The 22,453-nt window shown below is 47.9% G+C and overlaps 1 protein-coding gene across 1 annotated transcript in view; it reads right to left on the reverse strand.

The window, feature by feature from the left end:
* The window catches only part of LOC146782614 (lysophosphatidic acid receptor 6-like), a 32,129-nt gene extending 18,318 nt beyond the window's left edge, over positions 1-13,811 (reverse strand). The window contains exon 1 of the mRNA XM_085638008.1: positions 13,340-13,811. Within this exon, the coding sequence (XP_085494134.1) occupies positions 13,340-13,360 (21 nt within the window). The 5' untranslated portion in view covers positions 13,361-13,811. The remainder of the gene's footprint in view (positions 1-13,339) is intronic.
* Positions 13,812-22,453: the final 8,642 nt, after the last annotated feature.

Here is a 22,453-nt window from a genome sequence, read left to right on the forward strand (position 1 = left end):
AGTAGCGGCATCACCTGGGTAGACATTTAAGCCCTGGGGTGAGATCTCCCAACCCCACATCATGCACAACACATTCAAACCCAACCTCAACATCACACCACATCAGTGAGAGCACTGCCATCAGGAATGCAAAGATAATAGCGTGCACACAACATCCTAACAACAAACAAATACCACCGCAGGCTTCGCTCCTCTCCACATAGTCTCAGGGATTGGAAGACCTCAACCCAAGGAGACCTCCAGGATGAAAATCACAACCAGATGTTAACAGACACACAACATCCAAAGAATCAAATATATACCACAGCAGGCATCACTCCTCTCCACATAGTCTCAGGGGTTGGAAGACCTCAAGCCAAGGAGACTACCAGGATGAAAATCACAACCAGAAGTTAACAGAAACACAACATCCAAAGAAGCAAAGAAATACCACAGCAGGCATCACTCCTCTCCTCATAGTCTCAGGCGTTGGAAGACCTCAAACATGGAGACTACCAGGATGAAAATCACAACCAGAAGTTAACAGACACACAACATCCAAAGAACCAAAGAAACACCACAGCAGGCATCACTCCTCTCCTCATAGTCTCAGGGGTTGGAAGACCTCAACCCAAGGAGACTATCAGGATGAAAATCACAACCGGAAGTTAACAGAAACACAACATCTAAAGAACCAAAGAAATACCACAGCAGGCATCACTCCTCTCCTCATAGTCTCAGGCGTTGGAAGACCTCAACCCAAGGAGACTACCAGGATGAAAATCACAACCAGAAGTTAACAGACACACAACATCCAAAGAACCAAAGAAACACCACAGCAGGCATCACTCCTCTCCTCAAAGTCTCAGGGGTTGGAAGACCTCAACCCAAGGAGACTATCAGGATGAAAATCACAACCGGAAGTTAACAGAAACACAACATCTAAAGAACCAAAGAAATACCACAGCAGGCATCACTCCTCTCCACATAGTCTCAGGGGTTGGAAGACCTCAACCCAAGGAGACCTCCAGGATGAAAATCACAACCAGATGTTAACAGACACACAACATCCAAAGAATCAAATATATACCACAGCAGGCATCACTCCTCTCCACATAGTCTCTGGGGTTGGAAGACCTCAACCCAAGGAGACTACCAGGATGAAAATCACAACCAGAAGTTAACAGACACACAACATCCAAAGAACCAAAGAAACACCACAGCAGGAATCACTCCTCTCCACATAGTCTCAGGCGTTGGAAGACCTCAACCCAAGGAGACTATCGGGATGAAAATCACAACCAGAAGTTAACAAAAACACAACATCCAAAGAAGCAAAGAAATACCACAGCAGGCATCACTCCTCTCCACATAGTCTCAGGGGTTGGAAGACCACAACCCAAGGAGACCTCCAGGATGAAAATCACAACCAGAAGTTGGCACCCAGGGGAGCAAGGAACGCATGGAGATCCAGAGCGACAGCACAAGCGACCACCTACCATAGGAGCATAAAATAAACACTACCACCTACCTAACCTCAAACAATAGCAACATGAAATACACACAACCACCTGATTAAACGCAAACAAGAGGAACATATAATAAACACAACTCTCTCCCCAACTTTAAAGAATATGAGCATGATATACGCACAACCACTTACTGAACCTCAAACAATAGGAGAGTGAACTGCACACAACCAACTGATGAAACGCAAACAAGAGAAACATAAAATATACACAACTCTCTCCTCAACTTCAAAGAATATGAGCATCGAATGCGCACAACCACTTACCGAACCTCAAATAGGAGCGTGAACTGCACACACCCACCTGATAAAACTTTACGAATAGAAGCATGAACTGCATGCAACCACCTACCGAACCTCAAACAATAGGAATGTGAACTATTCACAACTATCTCCCAAACTTTGAAGAATATGAGCATGAAATACACACAGCCACTTGCCAAACCTCCCACAATAGAAACTGAAACACACACAACCATGTCCCGACCATTAAAGAATAGGAGCATGAAATACACCCAACCACTTCCCAAGCCTCACACAATCGAAACATGAAACACACACAACCATGTCGCGACCATCAAAGAATAGGAGCGTGAAATACACACAACCACTTCCCAAGCCTCACACAATCGAAACATGAAACACACACAACCATGTCCCGACCATTAAAGAATAGGAGCATGAAATACACACAACCACTTCCCAAGCCTCACACAATCGAAACATGAAACACACACAACCATGTCCCGACCATTAAAGAATAGGAGCGTGAAATAAATACAATTAGTTACCATGCTTCAAACAACAGGGGCATGAATACACACAACCCGCTACCAGACTGCAAACAACAGGAACACAAAATACACTGAATCATCTGACAGACCCCAAACAGCAGGACAGTGAAATACACAAAACCACCGGTTGAGCCTCAAAAAGAAGAACCTCAAAATACGACCACCTACCGAACCTCAAACAGCAGGAACACGTAATACACACAACTACCTCCTGTACCTCAAACCATAGGAGCACCAAGTGCACACAACCACCTGACGAGCCTCAAAGATAAGTAGCACGAAATGTACACAGCTACCTCCTGAACTTCAAACAATAGGAGACGAAATTCACAGAACCAACTGGAGCTTAAAATACACACAACCATCTGCTGGCTCCAACAGCAGGAGTGCGAAATACATCCAATCAACGCCCGAATCTCAAACAGTCTGAGAATAAAATAAACACAACCACCTACCGCATCTCAAACAATAGGACACAAAATGACCACCAATGAGCATGAAATACACGCACCCACCTAGCACGTCCAAAACCCTAATGGGCACGACGACCATTTACTGAACCTCAAACAATAGGGGCACGAAATGGAAACAACCATCTACCAAATCAAACCCCTATAGAAGTAAGCAATCTTCAACCGGTAGGAGCATTAAATGTACACTAGACTGATGGGGGGAAACGCTTCCAAGACCAGACAGAGCAATTCACCACACAGGCCCTTCCATTCCATAGGAAAGGGCTACTTTCTGGCCTACACTTTGCCAGGCTTGAAACAGTCAAAAAGACACAAGTGTCCGTTAAACACAATAGACTTGTTTTTCTGAAGGCATTGTAACATAACGCATTTCATCCGCAGATTGAATGCATTTCCCAGTGGTCTTTACAAATCTTCAGAACCTGCTAACAGTAAGAAGACGCGCTATAATATGATTTAAACCCCCCGATTCTCTGTTCCTTTTACGGGCGGGAAGCAGGAAGGGAAATACAACACAGCACTCTGAATTTGGCTGTTTTTTTGCGTGTGGTATACAGCACTACCAAGTGCTTCTTTACGCTTTTTGGATTCGTACGTATTTGGCAACACTTTGAGTTCCAGGCACTTTGCACAACCCGCACGGGTGTAGCACAGATGTTTACATTTGATGCACTGCCTTGTGAAGCATGTGCAACTCTTAAGATCCTTAGAATCGTCGTAGGGGTCTTATAAGTAACTTGTGAAAAGGGGAAGTTTGCGAAAGCCGAAAACGGCCAGTGCTCTGTCCTATGTTATTGATGCGCGTCTATTACATGAAGCACGGTTCTGTGTGCAGCCAGTGCAACGGTGAAGGATGGCTCTACACTTTATAGGTGTGCTGTGGGCAATGCATTGGACTGTGTGCAATGTCCCCACCACAGCTCCACACCAGTATCCACAGCTGCTGCCCACCCTTGTTCTAAGCAGTCCCCAGCTCTGTCTGTGCTCTCACACACTGATGGCATTGGCGTATGTGGTAAGGCCGCCTCCCACTGGCAGGTGTAAGGCGCTTTCAAGAGATTTGTTCAACGTCCAGATGGATGAGTGACCTGCGATGACTGAAAAGAAGGGCAAGTCTGTGGTATCACCCGTCCCACATATGTGGTATTCCTGGCCACATTTCTGTGGCATCCTTGGCCACACAGCTGTGGTATCCCTGGCCACATAGCTGTGGTTTCACAGGCCACATATCTGTGGTATCGTTGGCAACATAACTGAGGTATCGTTGACCCCATAGCCACATAGCTGTAGAATCTCTGGCCACATATCTGTGGTATCACTGGCCACATACTGTGGTATCCTAGGCCACATAGCTGTGGTATCGTTGACCCCATAGCCACATATCTGTGGTATCCCTGGCCACATAGTTGTGGTATCCTTGGCCACACAGCTGTGGTATCATTGACCCCAGAGCCACATAGCTGTGGTATCCCTGGCCACATAGCTGTGGTATCGTTGACCCCCATAGCCACATAGCTGTGGAATCTCTGGCCTCATATCTGTGGTATCACTGGCCACTTATCTGTGGTTTCACTGGCAACATAGCTGTTGTATCCTTGGCCACATAGCTGTGGTATCGTTGACCCCATAGCCACATAGCTGTGGTATCGTTGACCCCATAGCCACATAGCTGTGGTATTCCTGGCCACATAGCTGTGGTATTCCTGGCCACATTGCTGTGGTATCACTGGCCACCTATCAGTGGTATCACTGGCCAGATATCTGTAGTACAGCTGGCCCCGTATCTGTGGTAACACTGGCCGCATAGCTGTGGTATCACTAGTCACATAACTGTGGTATTATTGGCCACATATCTGTGGTATCACTGGCCACGTATACGTGGTATTGCTGCCCATGTATCCATGGTATCACTGGGCACATATCTATGGCATCGCTGGCCATGTAGCCACATTTGATAAATTAGAATTCTTCAAAATCTTGGCCAGCTCAGCACCCATTTTCAACCCTAATGTTAACTCTATGGAAGAGAACATATCGGACTGGCTATTGCTGGCTTCTAATGTCCATGCACCACTCACCAAATTTTCTTGTGCTCGCCATTCAGATGCACACAAATGGTTTACCGCTGAGCTAAAAAAACTAAAACTTGAGCTCCGTCAAAAAGAGAGAAAATGGAGGTTAAGATACTCCATTGAAGGTAAACTGCAGTTTGTGCTAGCCCGTACAGAGTATAAAAAGCCATACTGGACACCAAAGCAGCCTATTTCTCAGCCAGAATATTAAATGCTCATAATAAGTCAAAAGAAATCTTCATGATAGTTAATGACCTCTGTAATGGTGAGAGAATACTCCCCAGTCAGACGCCTACCCAAGAGCTATGCAACTCCTTGAACGATTTCTTCCTGGACAAAATTTCCATTATCAAAGCTAGCATTCCCACCAGCGTCAGTACGGAACACTTGGACAACATGCCAACTAATTCTGCCACCATGGCTCATTTCCCAGTCATATGTCCTCAGATATTATCTGATTTAATGACCCGTGTAAAATCCGGGTCCCCTAATGACTGCTGTCCTCCTCAGGTTCTGAGGGTTGTCTTTTCTGACCTACCTCATAACGTGCTTCCCTTTCTGAACGAGTCTCTTGTTCAGGGCAAGGTCCCCAGAGCCTTCAAGAACGCAATTGTGGTCCCTCTATTAAAAAAGCCAGGGGCTGACCCTCTGAATCCTTCTAACTATCGTCCTATTTCTCTCCTTCCCTTCTTGGCCAAGATCCTAGAGGCCCACGTGGCCAGGTGCCTTTCTAATTTTATTGAAGAAACAGATCACCTAGAGCCACACCAAGCTGGCTTTCGGCCCGCTCATTCAACTGAGTCTGTGATCCTTGCAGTATTGGACACTCTGAGAGCTAATTCAGACAAGGGCATCCCCCAGGCCTTGGTGCTCCTGGATCTGTCGGCTGCGTTTGACACGGTCGATCATAGAATCTTGATGGACCGTGTCGAGCAGGCCGACATACAGGGCCCCGCATATAACTGGATTAAGTCCTTTCTTGAAGGCAGGACACAAGCGGTCCGATTTGGCCCTTTTACCGCCTCTAAGCTTGCTACCACATGCGGGTGCCACAGGGCTCGTCCCTATCCCCACTTCTATTTAATCTCTATCTCATGCCCCTGATCCATTCATAAAAAAATAGAAAGATAACTACCTTTAATTATGCTGATGATCTTCAGCTTGTCTTCAACTTGGATTCTCCTGACTCTGTCCTTGAATTTCAAGCTACCATGCTTCACATTCAGCGTTGAATGGACCTCAACCATCTCAAACGCAACCCGGGCAAGACGGAACTAGTATTGCCTGGGAAGAGCGAGATCTTTTGGGGCCCACATTATTGGCCGATAGAATTAGGTTCCCCCTCCATTCCCTCTCCCTCTGTGAAAAGTTTGGGGGTCACCATAAATGCAGATCTTTCACTTAAAGGACAAGTGGGAGCAGTGGTCTCCACCTGTTTTCTCCAATTGCGTAAAATCCGGAAGATCGCCCATTTGCTGACCCACTCGGCACTCATACAGCTTGTGATAGCCCTGGTTCTCTCGAGTCTTGACTTCTCAAACTCTATTTATCTTGGCCTGCCCCTGTTTCTACTCAAATGCCTACAATTAGTACAGAATCAGGCTGCAAGATTAATTTACAAACAACTTAAATGGCAATCTGCCAGACCATGGCTATCCAAACTTCACTGGCTTCCAATTGCCCAACGTGCAGCTTTTAAGACAGGGTGCTTGATCTTTAAGGCATTGCATGGCAGGAGCCCCACATTCATTAGTTATATGATTGTAAAGCACACCCCACTTCGTAACTTACGGTCTGCTCATCTTCAACTACTGACTACCCCTGCCATTAAACTCAAACGTCAGGGATGCTGTAGGTTTTCCTTCCTCGCCCCTAAATTCTGGAACTCTTTACCTCTAGCAATCAGGATGCGCGACAACCTGCTGGGGTCAGAAAGGCACTTAAGACCTGGTTGTTTGAGCAAGCTTATGCATAGTCCTTGCTCCGCAACACTATCCAAGATTAGCCCCATGAAACCTCCTGGTGACCGTGCGCTCTACAAGTTTCTGATAACATAACATCTGTGGTCGCTGGCCACATATCAGTGGTATCACTGGTCACATACCTGTGGTATCACTGGCCACATACCTGTGGTTTCAAAGGCCACATATCTGTAGTATTGTTGGCCACATAGCTGTGGTATCGTTGACCCCATAGCCACATAGCTGTGGTATCGTTGATCCCATTGGCCCATAGCTGTGGAATCCCTGGCCACATAGATGTGTTATCACTGGCCACATGTCTGCGGTATCACTGCCCACATATCTGTGGTATCACTGCCCACATGTCTGGGGTCTCACTGCCCACATATTTGTGGTATCACTGCCCACATATTTGTGGTATCACTGCCCACATATCTGTGGTATCACTGCCACATTTCTGTGGTATCACTGCCTGCAGATCTGTGGTATCGCTGGCCACATATCTGTGGTATGGTATCAATGGCCACATATGGAGGAGTGGTATGGCTCACTGGTTAGAGGCAGCAGACCCGGAAGCAGAGGACGGCCCGGGACCAGGGTTCAATTCTCGACGCGGCAGGGTCGTGGACCATGGCCAGCGGACTCGATAATTCTCGCCTCGGTGCCAACTCTAACCAGGGATCACACTCGGCAACTCTGGGCATTAGCTTGCCTCATCTCCACAACGGCCCCCCACATTCGCCAGGGATGCCTGGTTTCACCTTGGAGATACCCTGGAGGGACCATCTCACAGGGATAACCAGGACGGGTTCCCCAGCGGTCTAGAGCGCCACTACGCCTCAGGGCAGCAGTGCGCTTTACAAAAACACATCACATCACACATCACATATCTGTGGTATCACTGCCCACATGTCTGTGGTATCACTGCACACATATCTGTGGTATCACTGCCCACATATCTGTGGTATCACTGCCCACATATCTGTGGTGCCACTGCCCACATATCTGTGGTATCACTGACCACATATCTGTGGTATCACTGACCACATGTCTGTGGTATCACTGCCCACATGTCTGTGGTATCACTGCCCACATATCTGTGGTATCAGTTTCCACATATCTGTGGTATCACTGCCCACATATCTGTGGTAACACTGACCACATATCTGTGGTATTACTGCCCACATATCTGTGGTATCAATGGCCACATGTCTGTGGTATCACTGCCCACATATCTGTGGTACCACTGGCCACACGTCTGTGGTATCACTGCCCACATATCTGTGGTATCAATGGCCACATGTCAGCGGTATCACTGCCCACATGTCTGTGGTATCACTGCCCACATGTCTGTGGTATCACTGCCCACATGTCTGTGGTATCACTGCCCACATGTCTGTGGTATCACTGCCCACATGTCTGTGGTATCACTGCCCACATGTCTGTGGTTTCGCTGTCGTAACCTTGTGGTGACCCGTGATATTCTTATTTGAGGTTGAGTTTGGATTCAGCAAAGAACGTGTCGTTGCCTCGTTTTGGAGAAGTGGAGTGCGTCAGCCAGAACCAATGCAATGTTGTAATGACGTTACAAGAACACGGCTTTGGGACCGGAAGTTAGATAAACCTCGACGTCCTTTCTGTGGCCCGGATTTCTTCCCTTGTGTTGCGTGCTCCTCGGTGCAAGCTCGGTGCAATGGTTCCTCTCAGCAGATTCTAAAAAGTATTGGGAAACAGCAACTAACCAGAGACAATTTCTATAGCGTCAGCACCAAGAACGCCCTTTTCTCATCAGCACCAAGACAGCAGGTAACAAACTGGAGGGGTGTGTGCACCTCATCAGAGCCTGGCTGCCCTCTGAAAGAAAGGAGGCATCAAAGAATGATATCCATATATATTGCATATACTCGGAACCCCAAATACCCCTACTTCAACCCACACACTAGCTACTCGTGAACATCTGTCTATGCTGCAGCAGAGCCTCCACAATATGAGAGCTCAAGAACAGACACCATCCTCAACTGGACACAATGCACCAGACGATCACTCCTCAACTGGACACAATGCACCAGACGTTCACTCCTCAACTGAACACAATACACCAGACGATGACTCCTCAACTGGACACAATGCACCAGACGATCACTCCTCAACTGAACACAATGCACCAGACGTTCACTCCTCAGTTGGACACAATGCAACTGACGTCCAGTCCTCAGTTGGACACACTGCACCAGATGTTCACTCCTCAACTGGACACAATGCACCAGACGTTCACTCCTAAACTGGACACAATGCACCAGACGTTCACTCATCAACTGGACACAATGCACCAGACATTCACTCCCCAACTTGACACAATGCACCAGACGTTCACTGCTCAACTGGACACAATGAACCAGACGTTCACTCCTCACCTGGAAACAAAGCACCAGATGTTCACTCCCCAACTGGGCACAATGCACCAGATGTTCACTCCTCAGTTGGACACACTGCACCAGACCTTCACTCCTCAACTGGACACAATGCACTAGATGTTCACTCCTCAGTTTGACACACTGTACCAGACTTCCACTCCTCAGTTGTACACAATACACCAGGCATTCACTCCTACACCGAACACAATGCAGCAGACGTTCACTCCTCAACTGGACACAATGCACCAGAGGTTCACTCCTCAACTTGACACAATGCACCAGACGTTCACTCCTCAACTGCACACAATGCACCAGACGTTCACTCCCCAACTGGACACAGTGCACCAGACATTCACTCCTCAACTGGACACAATGCACCAGACATTCACTCCTCAACTTGACACAATGCACCATATGTTCACTTCCCAACTGGACACCATGCACCTGACTTTCACTCCTCAACTGGACACAATGCACCAGACGTTTACTCTTCAACTGGATGCAATGCACCAGACGGTCACTCCTCAACTGGACACAATGCACCAGACGTTCACTCCTCAGTTGGACACAATGCACCAGACGTTCACTCCTCAGTTGGACACACTGCACCAGACGTTCCCTCCTCAGTTGGACACACTGCACCAGATGTTCAATCCTCAACTGGGCACAAGGCACCAGACGTTCACTCCTCAACTGGACACAATGCACCAGACATTCACTCCTCAGTTGGACACACTACACCAAACGTTCACTCCTTAGTTAGACACACTGCACCAGACGTTCACTCCTCAGTTGGACACAATGCACCAGACGTTCATTCCTCAACTAGACACAATGCACCAGACGTTCACTCCTCAGTTGGACACACTGCACCAGACATCCACTCCTCAGTTGGACACAATGCACCATTCACTCCTCAACTGGACACAATGCACCAGACATCCACTCCTCAGTTGGACACACTGCACCAGACGTTCACTCCTCAACTGGACACGATGCACCAGACGTTCACTCCTCAACTGGACACAATGCACCAGACGTTCAATCTTCAGTTGGACACACTGCACCAGATGTTCACTCCTCAGCTGGACACACTGCACCAGATGTTCACTCCTCAACTGGACACAAGACACCAGACGTTCACTCCTCAACTAGACACACTGCACCAGACTTTCACTCCTCAGTTGGACACACTGCACCAGACGTCCACTCCTCAGTTGGACACACTGCACCAGACGTCCACTCCTCAGTTGGACACAGTGCACCATTCACTCCTCAACTGGACACAATGCACCAGACATCCACTCTTCAGTTGGAGACACTGCACCAGACATTCACTCCTCAACTGGACACAAGGCACTAGACGTTCACTCCTCAACTGAACACAATGCACCAGACGTTCACCCCTCAGTTGGACACAATGCACCAGATGTTCACTCCTCAACTGGACACAAGGCACCAGACATTCACTCCTCAAATGGACACACTGCACCAGATGTTCACTCCTCAACTGGACACAATGCACCAAACGTTCACTCATCAGTTGGACACAATGCACCCGAAGTTCAGACCTCAATTGGACACACTGCACCAGATGTTCACTCCTCAACTGGACACAATGCACCAGACGTTCACTCCTCATCTGGACACAATGCACCAGACGTCCACTCCTCAGTTAGACACACTGCACCAGACATTCACTCCTCAACTGGACACAATGCACCAGACGATCATTCCTTAAACTGGACACAATCCCCCAGACGTTCTCTCCTCAACTGGTCACAATGCACCAGACGTTCACTCCTCAACTGGACACAATGCACAATGCACCAGACGTTCACTCCTCAACTGGACACAATGCACCAGATGTTCACTCCTCAGTTGGACACACTGCACCAGACGATCACTCCTAAAATGGACACAATGCACCAGACGTTCACTCAGTTTGACACACTGTACAAGACTTCCACTCCTCAGTTGGACACACTGCACCAGACCTTCACTCCTCAACTGGACACAATGCACTAGACGTTCACTCCTCAGTTTGACACACTGTACCAGACTTCCACTCCTCAGTTGTACACAATACACCAGACATTCACTCCTAAACCGGACACAATGCAGCGGACATTCACTCCTCAACTGGACACAATGCACCAGATGTTCACTCCCCAACTGGACACAATGCACCAGATGTTCACTCCTCAACTGGACACAATGCACCACACGTTCACTCCCCAACTGGACACAATGCACCAGACGTTCACTCCTCAACTGGACTCAATGCACCAGATGTTCACTCCTCAACTGGACACAATGCACCAGATGTTCACTCCTCAGTTGGACACAATGCACCAGACTTCCACTCCTCATTTGGACACACTGCATCAGACGTTCACTCCTCAACTGGACACAATGCACCAGAGGATCACTCCTCAACTGGACACACTGCACCAGATGTTCACTCCTCCACTGGACACAATGCACAATGCACCAGACGTTCACTCCTCAACTGGACACAATGCACCAGAGAGAGTGCACTGTGATATAACACTCCAGGTGAGCCCTCAATGCACCAGCAATGGTGATCTGAGATACAACACTTCAGATGAGAACTCAAGAACTAGACAGAGCGCTGCAGATATAGCCTCCAGATCCGGACACAATGCACCAGAGAGGGTTTGCTGCGACATAACACTACAGATGAGCCCCTCAGAATATCATCAGTGGTGCTGCCCATTGTCCGTGCGTCCTATTCCCAAGTACGTACTGCGCATGCCGCATGTGATCAATAAAAAAGCATACCCAGAGGTCATGCAAATAATGCCCTATGCATGTCTTGCCTTGCACATGATAAAATCATGTCTGCTTGTGATCTCTGTGTGAACCACAGCATGCCACCTGCTAACCATGTCCTATAGGTTCTGCGCCTCTGTAGGTTCTGGTCACAGAACATGTGTGAAGGCCTTGTCCCGTGTGACCTACATGCAGATGGGCCTGCGTCCATGTGCAGTGTGACAGGACATACCCTCTGCACACAGCATACAAAGCATGGTATGCATAACTTAAACCGCTCTATGTAACCCTCTGTGTTTGCTAGTCTGTCTACACAGTTAAAAACTGATTCATGCCCGTCCTACCTGGCTGTTAAGCTATCCATTCACCCCCTACCCATCCATCCATTCCTCCATCCACCCCCTCCCACACACACACACACCCATCCACCCACGTGTCCACCCCCGCTGTTCTTCCCATGCACGTGGTACCAGTGACAGCTAGTGGTGTGTCCTGCATGTAAATAATACAAGAGCTGATACAAATATCAGAGCGGGTGTGGAACAAAACCTCGTTTTAAATGCTACAATTCTGAACACCTTATAACATCTTTAATTTACAGCGTTTACAATACATAAATGAATCCCCTATTGTAAGACGAGAAATTGTGAAACATATCATAGCGTTGCACACAAACGGCCTCTGATGCCGCACATCAAGCATTGCTAATTACCGTCTCTATAATCTAGAGGGTTTTAGCGCTTTTAGGAGCGCGCCGTCCCTTAAGCACTATGGTGCATATCATGTCCCTGCGCTGCCGCCCCACAGAACCCAGTGAACCCAAGCGAAGGGAACCCCAAGTCCAGAAACGGTAGAAAGCCAGGTAGGGATGTTTCCAGAAACCCTAAGCCACGCATCAGGGGACCACGAGACAGAGCTGTGCAGGGAACCACTGGAAGCGAAAGTTGAGGACACAGGGTAGGACATTATGGGATTCCAAGAAAGAAGAACGAAGGGGACGCCGGGAAGAGCAGTCTGGGAGACTCCAGGAGTGTGAGGAAACAAGGCAAGAGGAATTTAGGACATTTCGGATGAAGGTGAGTGAATCGAGGAGTCTGAAGAAACGGGGAGAGGGGCGTTTGGAGAACAGGGGAAGTCGTTTGTACTACAGGCTGAAGAGCTTTGGAAAGTATAAGGCAGAGGAGTTTGGGAGAGGAGAGCCCAGGTACAGTGGTAGGGGGGTGGGGTCCGTTGTGTCAGTGTGGGGGCTGAACCCAAAGGACAGCACAGACCCCCTTCATGAACTGAGCATCAGAGGTCGAGAGATGCAGTGACAGACTCACCCTGGTTGTGAGATGTGCCATGGTACCCAAGGGTGGAAGTGGTGGCACTGGCTCAACCGGGCCCTTGATTAGACGTGCCAGTGGATGCTGTGATTTTTGTCCAGCCTCGCCAGTCGTAGACGGGGTCGTTGGTCAGGATTGCCACGGAGGCAGTGGTCCCTTGGTGAGAATGACCAGCCGTGGTTTTTGGCCCCCCCTTCAGCTGCCTCAACGGGGCAAGTCGTGGTCTCTGGTCACTGGCACGCACGCTGGCCAGTGGGGACTGGTGTGTAGCCTGGTACCAAGAAGACTTTCTTTTATAGCTCAGTGGACAGGCGGGCCAGTTGGTACTACTGGGCAGCCTCGTCGCAGTCGGTGGACAGGCTAGCCACTACTGGGGTGGCTCGCAGTGAGAGCAGCCGTCGCCGATAGTCGCGCTCTGTCGCCCTCGGCTCTCCTCTCCCTCTGGCCCTCGCTCGGTGAAGGGAGCTCTGAGGAGCGCGGGCTGGAGGGAGGTTTAAAGAGCTGGCAGAGGCCGCAGCCTCCTCCCCCGCACCGCCCGCTGGGCGGAGGGGCCGGGCCTGCCAGGGCTCCCTCCTCACCTCTCGCATCACCCTCACCCCAGCCCTCCTGACAGGAGGGGCGCCCCCTACGTCCGCACTCTCGGAATGTGTGTGACCCGGAGCGGAGGCTTGGAATTCCCCCAGTGATGCATGGTGGCTCCCCCAGACATGGGGCCGGTCCCTCGCCGACCCTTCCCGGCAAGAGGGACGGAGGGGAGGGACGCTTGAGAGTGAAAGGGGGCAGCGAGCAGGCAGAGGGGCAGTGTGGGGGAGAATACAAGTCCGAGGTGAGGGAGGAAGGACAGGGGAGACAAAACAGGGGACAGACAGAGCAGGGACCTAGCAACAATGGGTGCTGTTCGTGAAGCGCGCGAGCTGCCTCGCTTCGAGGCGCTTGCGGTGGGCTTTAACATGTAAACATAGCGTAAAAGTGCAGACTTGGCTTAACAAGTCACTATTAAAGATTCAGTTTAGCGCCGTTGTCGACTAGTAGCGCTGTCGGACTGTGCACCAGGTTCAGACAGACACGACATTCACAATAGACCACGTGGGACTTTCCCCAACTAGTTGGAGTGGAAAGCGAGCAGACAAGACCCACGCACGTGCGCGCTTCCCTGTGCGAGACATGCACCCGAGTGTGCGCCTCATTTGATGCTCTCAGCTGTTTGTGTACTGTGATTTAAGAAGATTCCCTTCTCGGCCTGGGGAAAGAAGATTTGGGACATCAGAAGCCCTGGGCGAGGACATCGGGAGGTGAAGAGAGGGATGCACGATCACTGCCTACTCTCAAACAAGCATTGGCATAGCCAATAAGTCTCGCCTTTGGGTCCTTATAAGTGTTTAGCCGTGCAACAGTTGATGTTGTTACACCAAGGGTATTGTGCTGCATAACTAAACACTTATAAGGTCCCAAAGGCGAGACCTATTGGCTATGCCAATGCTTGTTATTAATGCACCCGATTCCTGCTTTTGCTGATTTGTTTTTACAGATACAGTCCGAACAACACCTGTTTCTCTGTATGTCTTTCTTTGTAAATAATGTAAAGTAATTGATAATGAGCCTTCTTTCGGGTCATTTCCAATGCGGTAAGTCATCACTGCGAGACCAAAGGCTGTGCCCACTGTCCGAGAAGGGACTTTAAAAGGTTTCCTAGTGAAGCTTTACACAGCTGCAGACATACATATGTTTACACTGTACTGCATTTTTTTTATACCCGGGATGCACCGTGATTTGGCTTCTTCTAACACTAAAGCCCAAAGGGTACCCTCTGGCACAGGTGCCATCACAAGCTAAATCGAAGTGTAAATATACTAACTGCTGTTTCACTTTTTCTTAAAACATGAATTAACTATGGATCAATGTACGTTAAACATTAAACAATAAATATGGATTACTGCCGATGGAAAAGTTTAAAGAGTAAATCCCTTAAAACCGTGAATCCTACTAATAATGTACTATGGTGGTGTATTGTTCTATTTTATAGCTGTAAACAACTTCTGATAATGGTGAAAATAAATGAATGCGCAGAGCGCTTCGTGTAGTGTTTATTCCTTCCAATATCCTCAGTGGACAACCAGAGATTGCTACTCAGTGCTGAAATCGCTCAAGCTTTAAGAAGCTATTAGGAGGGGCTCTAGCGCGAAACTCCAAAGGAGGCCAGCAGCAGGACTGTTACCTCCCTCCCTGCAGCGTCAGAGAAGCTGCAATGACTTTCAATCTGTTTGACAAATCCTGCGCCGTTCTCCCTTCTTTGCCATGTGCCTGCAGTGCCAGCTGCTGATTGAGGCATCCAGTACACGGTGGCAGTACTACCTTCATGGCACATCGAGTGCCACGGGGTATGATTAACTAGTATGTTAACCACCACGCCACATAGAAAAGATTCTATTTCCAGAGTGCTGCCGATCGTGTGCACGCGGGGCCTCTTTTTCTCTAATGCAGCCCTGCCGCTAATCAAGGTGTGGATGCAATTCCTTGCAAACTTACCCCTGGTTGTTTTTACTGCGACACGTACAAAAGTGTGAAATGAAATAATATATGAGTCTGGGTCTAAATGTGGGTTATTGGCTCCGAGTGACAATAAACAAATGAAGTACAGGAAAGACGGGGAGGCGAAACCACTGAAGAAATATACAAAGGCATGTAATGTACGTTTGGAAGTACACTTTTAGTAAACCAACCAGCTACCATATTCCTCATTTTGTTCTGTACTTAAATGAAGGAGCATGGTCCCAACGCTTCTATCGGTTAAGTTGCATTGTAAGACAACACCTTAATTTGTGGCAGTGCTGCGAAAGCATTGCATTTTGACCCGGGCGAGTTATCCTAAATTTAATTGAATGAAGGTGGGGATGAGGGGTCGACTGTTAGAGCTGCCTTTAGACAAATACCTAAAGATAGGGGGGTTAGGGTGCGCCCAGAGGATGAGCTGGTGGAAATCTGTGTCTGCTGCTGAGACGTGACCGGTGGGGCTTACATTTGGTCTCCTTGTTTTGATGCAAATGTAGGATCAGTGTCCCGAGTGTCTTAGGCTTAAAGCTGCCTTTAATTTACGCATTTTACAGCTCCCATGAGGTGCGTGAGAGGAGCATTTTGACCGTGGTGATTGGAGTTAATAATCACTTTATGTAGGTTTTGAGGGTCCGACCGCAAGAGCGGCGTTTCTAACACGATGCGGCTGTTGAAGTTGCATTATATTTGAAGGAGATCGTGCCGTTCGGAGATGTGCATAAAGAGTGTTTCTAATCTTCTGAGCTACATGTAATTAAAGTGAACATGTATTCCTTAGAGGGACGGAAGCTGCTTATGAGTTTGCTTTTGTTGAAGGGGCGTGACGGGAGACGCTTGAACCTGGCTGCACACTTTCTTCTGTACTGAAGCGGAGCAGCACGAGCATTGCATTTTGAACCGGGTGAGTTCTTTTTATTAAAAATGAATGAAGCTGGGGAGTAGGGGCCGACCGTAGGAGTTGCATTTTGGGTAAAAACGGAAGATAGGGGGTTGGGGTGCAGCCAGAGGATCAGCTTGTGTAAATGTGTGTGTGCTGCTGACACGTGACCGGCGGGGCTTGCATTTGCTCTCTTTGTTTTGCGAAAAATGTCGGAGCAGTGTCCCGAGTGGCTTAGGCTCCAAGCTGCCTTGAAAGTACGCATTGTACAGCTTGCGGAGATGCGTGAGCGGAGTATTTATAACGTGGTGATTGGAGTTAATAATAACTTTCGGTAGGTTTGGAGGGTTCGACTGGAAGCGCTGCGTTTTTAATACGATGCGGACTGCTGAAGTTGCATTATATTTTAAGGAGATCGTGGCGTTTGGAGGTGTGCAGAGAGAGTGTTTCAAAAAAGCCCCTTTTCCAACAAGCAGGAAGTGGGATAAGGGAGGGGGTGGCAAATGGTGTGCACTTTCGCAGCCGCTTTGATGTTCTCAGTGGCCGCGCGGCTCACTGAGAACATCAAAGCGGCCAAGAATTGATCACGCAGGCTGCCAAATTGTGCGCGCGCCCGGCGCACATGCACTGTAGTTGGCAGCCTGAAAGCACTAGTTTGCACTTCCAAAACCCCCGTTTACAAAAGCTCTCGCGAGGACAGCGCTAAAGCGCTGGCTCAGGCGAGACCTAAAAATGAAACGGAAACGTTTAATTTTCCTTTTTGAAACGCAGCCCGTTTTTCCCCTTAGGAAAAAGGGTGCATTAAAAAAAAGAAAAGTTACTTTATTTAATAGCAAACACAGACATGGTGGGCTGCTGTCCCCAGCAGGCCACCATCCCTGTGTTTTTAGCGATTCCCAATGTGTCACAAATTGCGACCTACCTCATGAATATTGATAAGCTCGGTCAATTCTGACCCCATTTGGAATCAATAAATGTGTCTGAAACACATTGGTACATCACATTTTTCAACTTCCTAATTGCAAGTCGAAAAAAAAAATTCGCTATTAGGAACTTGCAAAATCTGAATGTGGCCCTCAGTTACCTTAATGAAGAGCCCCATCAGTGATTTCGAGGTAATACCTGGGACCACCGCATCCTATGAAATCTAACATCATTTTCAGCATACATTTGATAAAACATCGGGAAGCATAGTCCCCACAACGTTGCTATGAGTGCACCGAGAATAATGGATACATCATATTTAGTCTTCAATTTATACATGGCCAACCTATTATTATATATGGTACAACATTCTACTCTATGAAACCATGTACAAATGACATTTTTTTTCTCTACTGCTCACTATGGTCTGATTGACTTGTAGGTGTTTACACATTTGGGGTGATGAAAAATGCAACATGTTGTCGTAAAATAATTTGGACATGATCAAATAGTTTTACCCCGCTAGCAAGGTTGGATCTGTGCTCATGCTTCAGTTCGGCCACATGTGATATCTTCTTCTCTTTCTAGCTTTGCAGGAATAGCCAATAGTTGGCCAAAACATATTCTTCCACTTTTCTGTGTGATAATATTTATTTATTTTGAAAAGAGCGCATTGGAGTGGGGAGGCTCCCTTTTGGGTATGTTGATCAGGTTGTCCTGGAGACACAACCTTTGTGTAAAGTGATGTTTCTCACAGCTGGAAGCACTGGGACTTACTCCAAGCTGCAGCGCCCACAACAATGGCACAATGAACTGTGAGATCTCCATGGAACAGCAAATCATGGACAAACAAAGGGCAGGCCTAGAAATTGCCTTTCCTTGGAAAAAAACAGAAACTACAATCCCTCACCGCTGCCATCCACCTAATAAAAGCGCATCAGAAAACACGTCTACATCTCTTTGGTAAACAAAAGGCCTCTTGGAATTTCTAAAGTTTGCCTGTTCTCGTCCTCCTCACGTCAATCTCTCGGTCTCCTCCCTCCAGCTTTAGGAATATAGGCAGGAAACGTCCACTGTCTGAAAAGCTCTCCTCCCTCCCATCCTGTGGCAATCTACACAAGGGGGCTTCCAGAAGGAACCCTCTTTGCTTCGGTAATTAATACTGTGAGATAAACTTTATTGGCAAGCATCAAAAGACATCAGATCCAGTATTCTCAGATTCTCCCTTTCGATGTTTGCATTCAGTGCTTGCATGCCTTACCCTGGATATTCCCTTGTGTTGCTTTTATCAGCCTGAAGCTGATAATTTCCTATATATACGTCCAGCCATAACTTTATATTACCAATCCCTGAGCTGAGCAGATGTCCTTGCTGAGGCTGTGGTCTAATAGCGGTCTGTCAGCGGACAGAATGTTCGCCTGATTGCAGGGCCATCTAAGAGTACATTAATAGAGCACTATTTCACATGTAATAATGTTTCTTACTACAAGTTTGCATCCTTTGAGTGCCCGCTGTCTCAAAAAACTACTCTGTGCCAATAAAACCCTGCATGGAACTTTTGACCTTGACTAAAAAGTTTTGATTGTCCCCTCTCCTTTCTATTGAACTGACCCTCGCCTTGATTTCCATCTTCTGCATGCCTCTTCCTTCTCGGTACAGCCTACTCTAAGTCATGTGCATGTTTGCATTAATCTATAATATTGCATTTCTGCAAATTGCCCTCACCTCACCTCAAAGAACACAACCTGTCCCCTTTTGAAAGTCATACCCTTCAATCTAGCAGTTTATAATCTCCTCTAGCTCATTTACTAATAAAACTAACCATTTGCATGACCTCACATAACCCCCATGTATGGCCACACGTAGCTCCTAGGAATTTAATCCATCGCAAAGACATGGCAGTAACGTATGGAGGGCAGTGCTTACTTTGAGCCAGTGGTTTCCGATGCTCGGCACCAGAACTTAATTATCAACCCCGGCACTTGTGACAGTGTGCCACATGGTGGCACTGTCTGCCTAATTTAGAGATGACCTCACTAACAGTTAATTATTTATCCAATATGCACTAAAAATGACTTTTACCTGCTGCCTAAGACATTCTTATTGCTTTGGAGGCCTGGAATAGTCTGAATTGTCACACGTGTAGGAGTGTGATGGTAAGTAGTTGTGTTGTTACTATCAGTGGATGCGCTGTCAGGGGCTAAGGGTGGTGCAAGCTGCAGTGGCCTCCTAACCAGAGCCAAGGAGCCTATTTTTTCTTTACAAGTTAAGCACTGTGGGTCTCTTTCTGAGCACAAGACTAATCCCAGTAATCAGCAACAACCCACAGGCGCTGGACTAATCACTAACCTTGAGTCCCAGAGCACCATGCTGCCCGGCGTAAAGTACTTCAATGCCTTGTCAGAGATAGTAAGCTTTATAGAAGGAAATAAGGAAGTAGAGAGAAAGTATTAGGTACGAGGAAGAGATAAGGGTAGGTAAAGAGGTATGAGAAAGAGAAGAAGTTTGTAGGTAAAGAAGTAGGGGAAAAGGGAGAGCAACAGGAAAGAAGAAGGTGTGAGAAAAAGCACGGAGCAAGATGAATTATTAACAGCTATAAGAAAGAGACAGGAGAAGACAAGATTTGATGAAGTATGAGAGAGAGCGAGACAGACAGAAGAGATATGGAAGTTTGGGAGTGGCTGGCAAGGAAGAGCTAAGAAAGAGACAGAGTTAAGTACTGAAAGAAGTAGGAGGAATGAGAAAGTCAGAGAGGAGGTGTGATGGGAACAAGTTAAAAAGGAAGAGAGGAAGTATGAGAAAGAGAGGTAGAGAATGTAGCGACAGGACACACATTCAAGTGAGGTAAGATGCTCTATTCACACAGTAACCCCAGGACGCAGCCGCGATCCCCAATGTTCTACAGTCTCTTGCGCAACAAATCTAAAACAGGAACAAAGAGCAAGAACACCTTGTACTCAAGCATACACTACATATGCCCTTCCCTTAACACTGAAAAAACACAATGATAAGAATATAATTTACTAAGCAAAAGCATAAAACACGTGTACAGTGGAAGGGCGTGGCTTGACGAGCCAAGATGGCAGTCGCACCTTGAGTGCGCTCCCGGACCCCTCCGCCATCCGCCCGTGATCCGCCCAACATGAAAGTCATCTGACCTTATTTTCGCTGACTAGGTGGTCGTCACACCTCCGGCTGCACCCCTGGCTGTTCGAATTAGTCTGTGGGGTGCTTCCATGAAGAAGATTGATCGTTCAGCAGCGATCGGCCACTAAGATGGCAGAGCGCTCGCGCTGACTGGCGCGTTCTGCGGTCCCCGGACCTCTTGGGCTGTTCTGTGGCCTGTGCTGAGTGGATGAGCCGTGGGGGGCTCCCCGAGATTAGGGAGGCCTGAAGGTGGGCCGCGAACCCCGAAGCGCTGTCCGCGCTCCCTCTCACTGTGGTGCCTGTCTGTGGGCGTGCGGCTTTGTGGGCCTGGCAGGTCTATCGATCAAGCGGAGCCGCGAGGAGCCTCTTGGTAGGCCCTCCTTGCTGGAGACTGCTGCTGCCACTCCCCGGGGTTCCACAGCGGAGTGCAAAATTCGACCACGATTTCCCTTGTTCCCTGTACCACCACTTGAAACTGTAGTAAGGGGAGCAGTTGCCTTAGGAGCAGTGGTGGTTAGAGTTGAATTCTTGGCCTTCGGACAATTGGCATCTTTTGTTCAATGGGTCTTTTCTTTACATAAGTAACACCAAGGTTTCTTTTTGCCTTTTCCCTTGTTGGATTGTGACAGCTCCCTCCCCTTCCCGAATGCAGGTTTATGGGGCCCTGATGAAGACTTGTCATCTTTACCCTTGTCCCCACCCTGATCTGAAGTTTTAGCATCTTGCTTCTTTTGGTCACCACCATGGTTCTGGTTTCTCCGCTTCACCCTGGTTCTTACCCATCTATCTACCTTCTTGCCCAATTCTTGGGGAGAAGTCAGATCAGAGTCAACCAGGAATTGATGCAACAACTGATTTTGGCAATTAATAAGGATCTGCTCCCTTATAATCAAATTGTACAATCCCTTGAAATCATTCACTTTGCTGCCAAACCACCAGCCTTCTAGAGCCTTAATGGCATTATCCACAAAGTCTACCCAGTCCTGATTCTGTGTCCTCTCAGTGTCTTTGAACTTAATCCTGTATTGTTCAGTGGTTAAGCCAAACCCATCAATGGGAGCACGCTTCTGGACTGAATAATTGTCGGCATCCTCTTCTCTAACAGTGAGGAGCTTATATCTATCTTTGACAGCAAAGGAGAGCCACAAGATAGCTGCCCACTGCTCTTGAGGGACCCTCTGAACTTTACAGGCCCTCTCTAAAGCAGTTATCCATTTATGGATGTCATCCCCAACATGGTAGGGAGGGACAATCTTGCTCAGGTTTCTATTGGCAAAAGAATGTTCTTTAACTCTGGGGACTTTGTTGCTGCCATCATGGGACTCTAGTCCCAACTTTGTTCCAGCTCTCTGGACTTCTAGGGACTCTTTGTCCAGGGCCAATTGCTGTTGCCTGAGCCTAAGCTTAGCTTTCTCAGGTTCCAGAAATAGGTACTACATGTCATAAGAGTGTTCCCTCTTGCTAGATACATAGGTCCCTACAGACTGTCCGGAACGATTGGACTCTGCAGAGGGAGATCTAGATCTCATTGGTAAATTCTGCACTCTTCCAGAAGGGGTGAAGAGGGTACCTTCTAGGCCTTCTTCAAAATCTCCCTGAAGATCTGAGTTGTC

This window comes from Triturus cristatus, chromosome 12, assembly GCF_964204655.1.
Source record: "Triturus cristatus chromosome 12, aTriCri1.1, whole genome shotgun sequence".
In the NCBI taxonomy this organism is placed as follows: domain Eukaryota; kingdom Metazoa; phylum Chordata; class Amphibia; order Caudata; family Salamandridae; genus Triturus; species Triturus cristatus.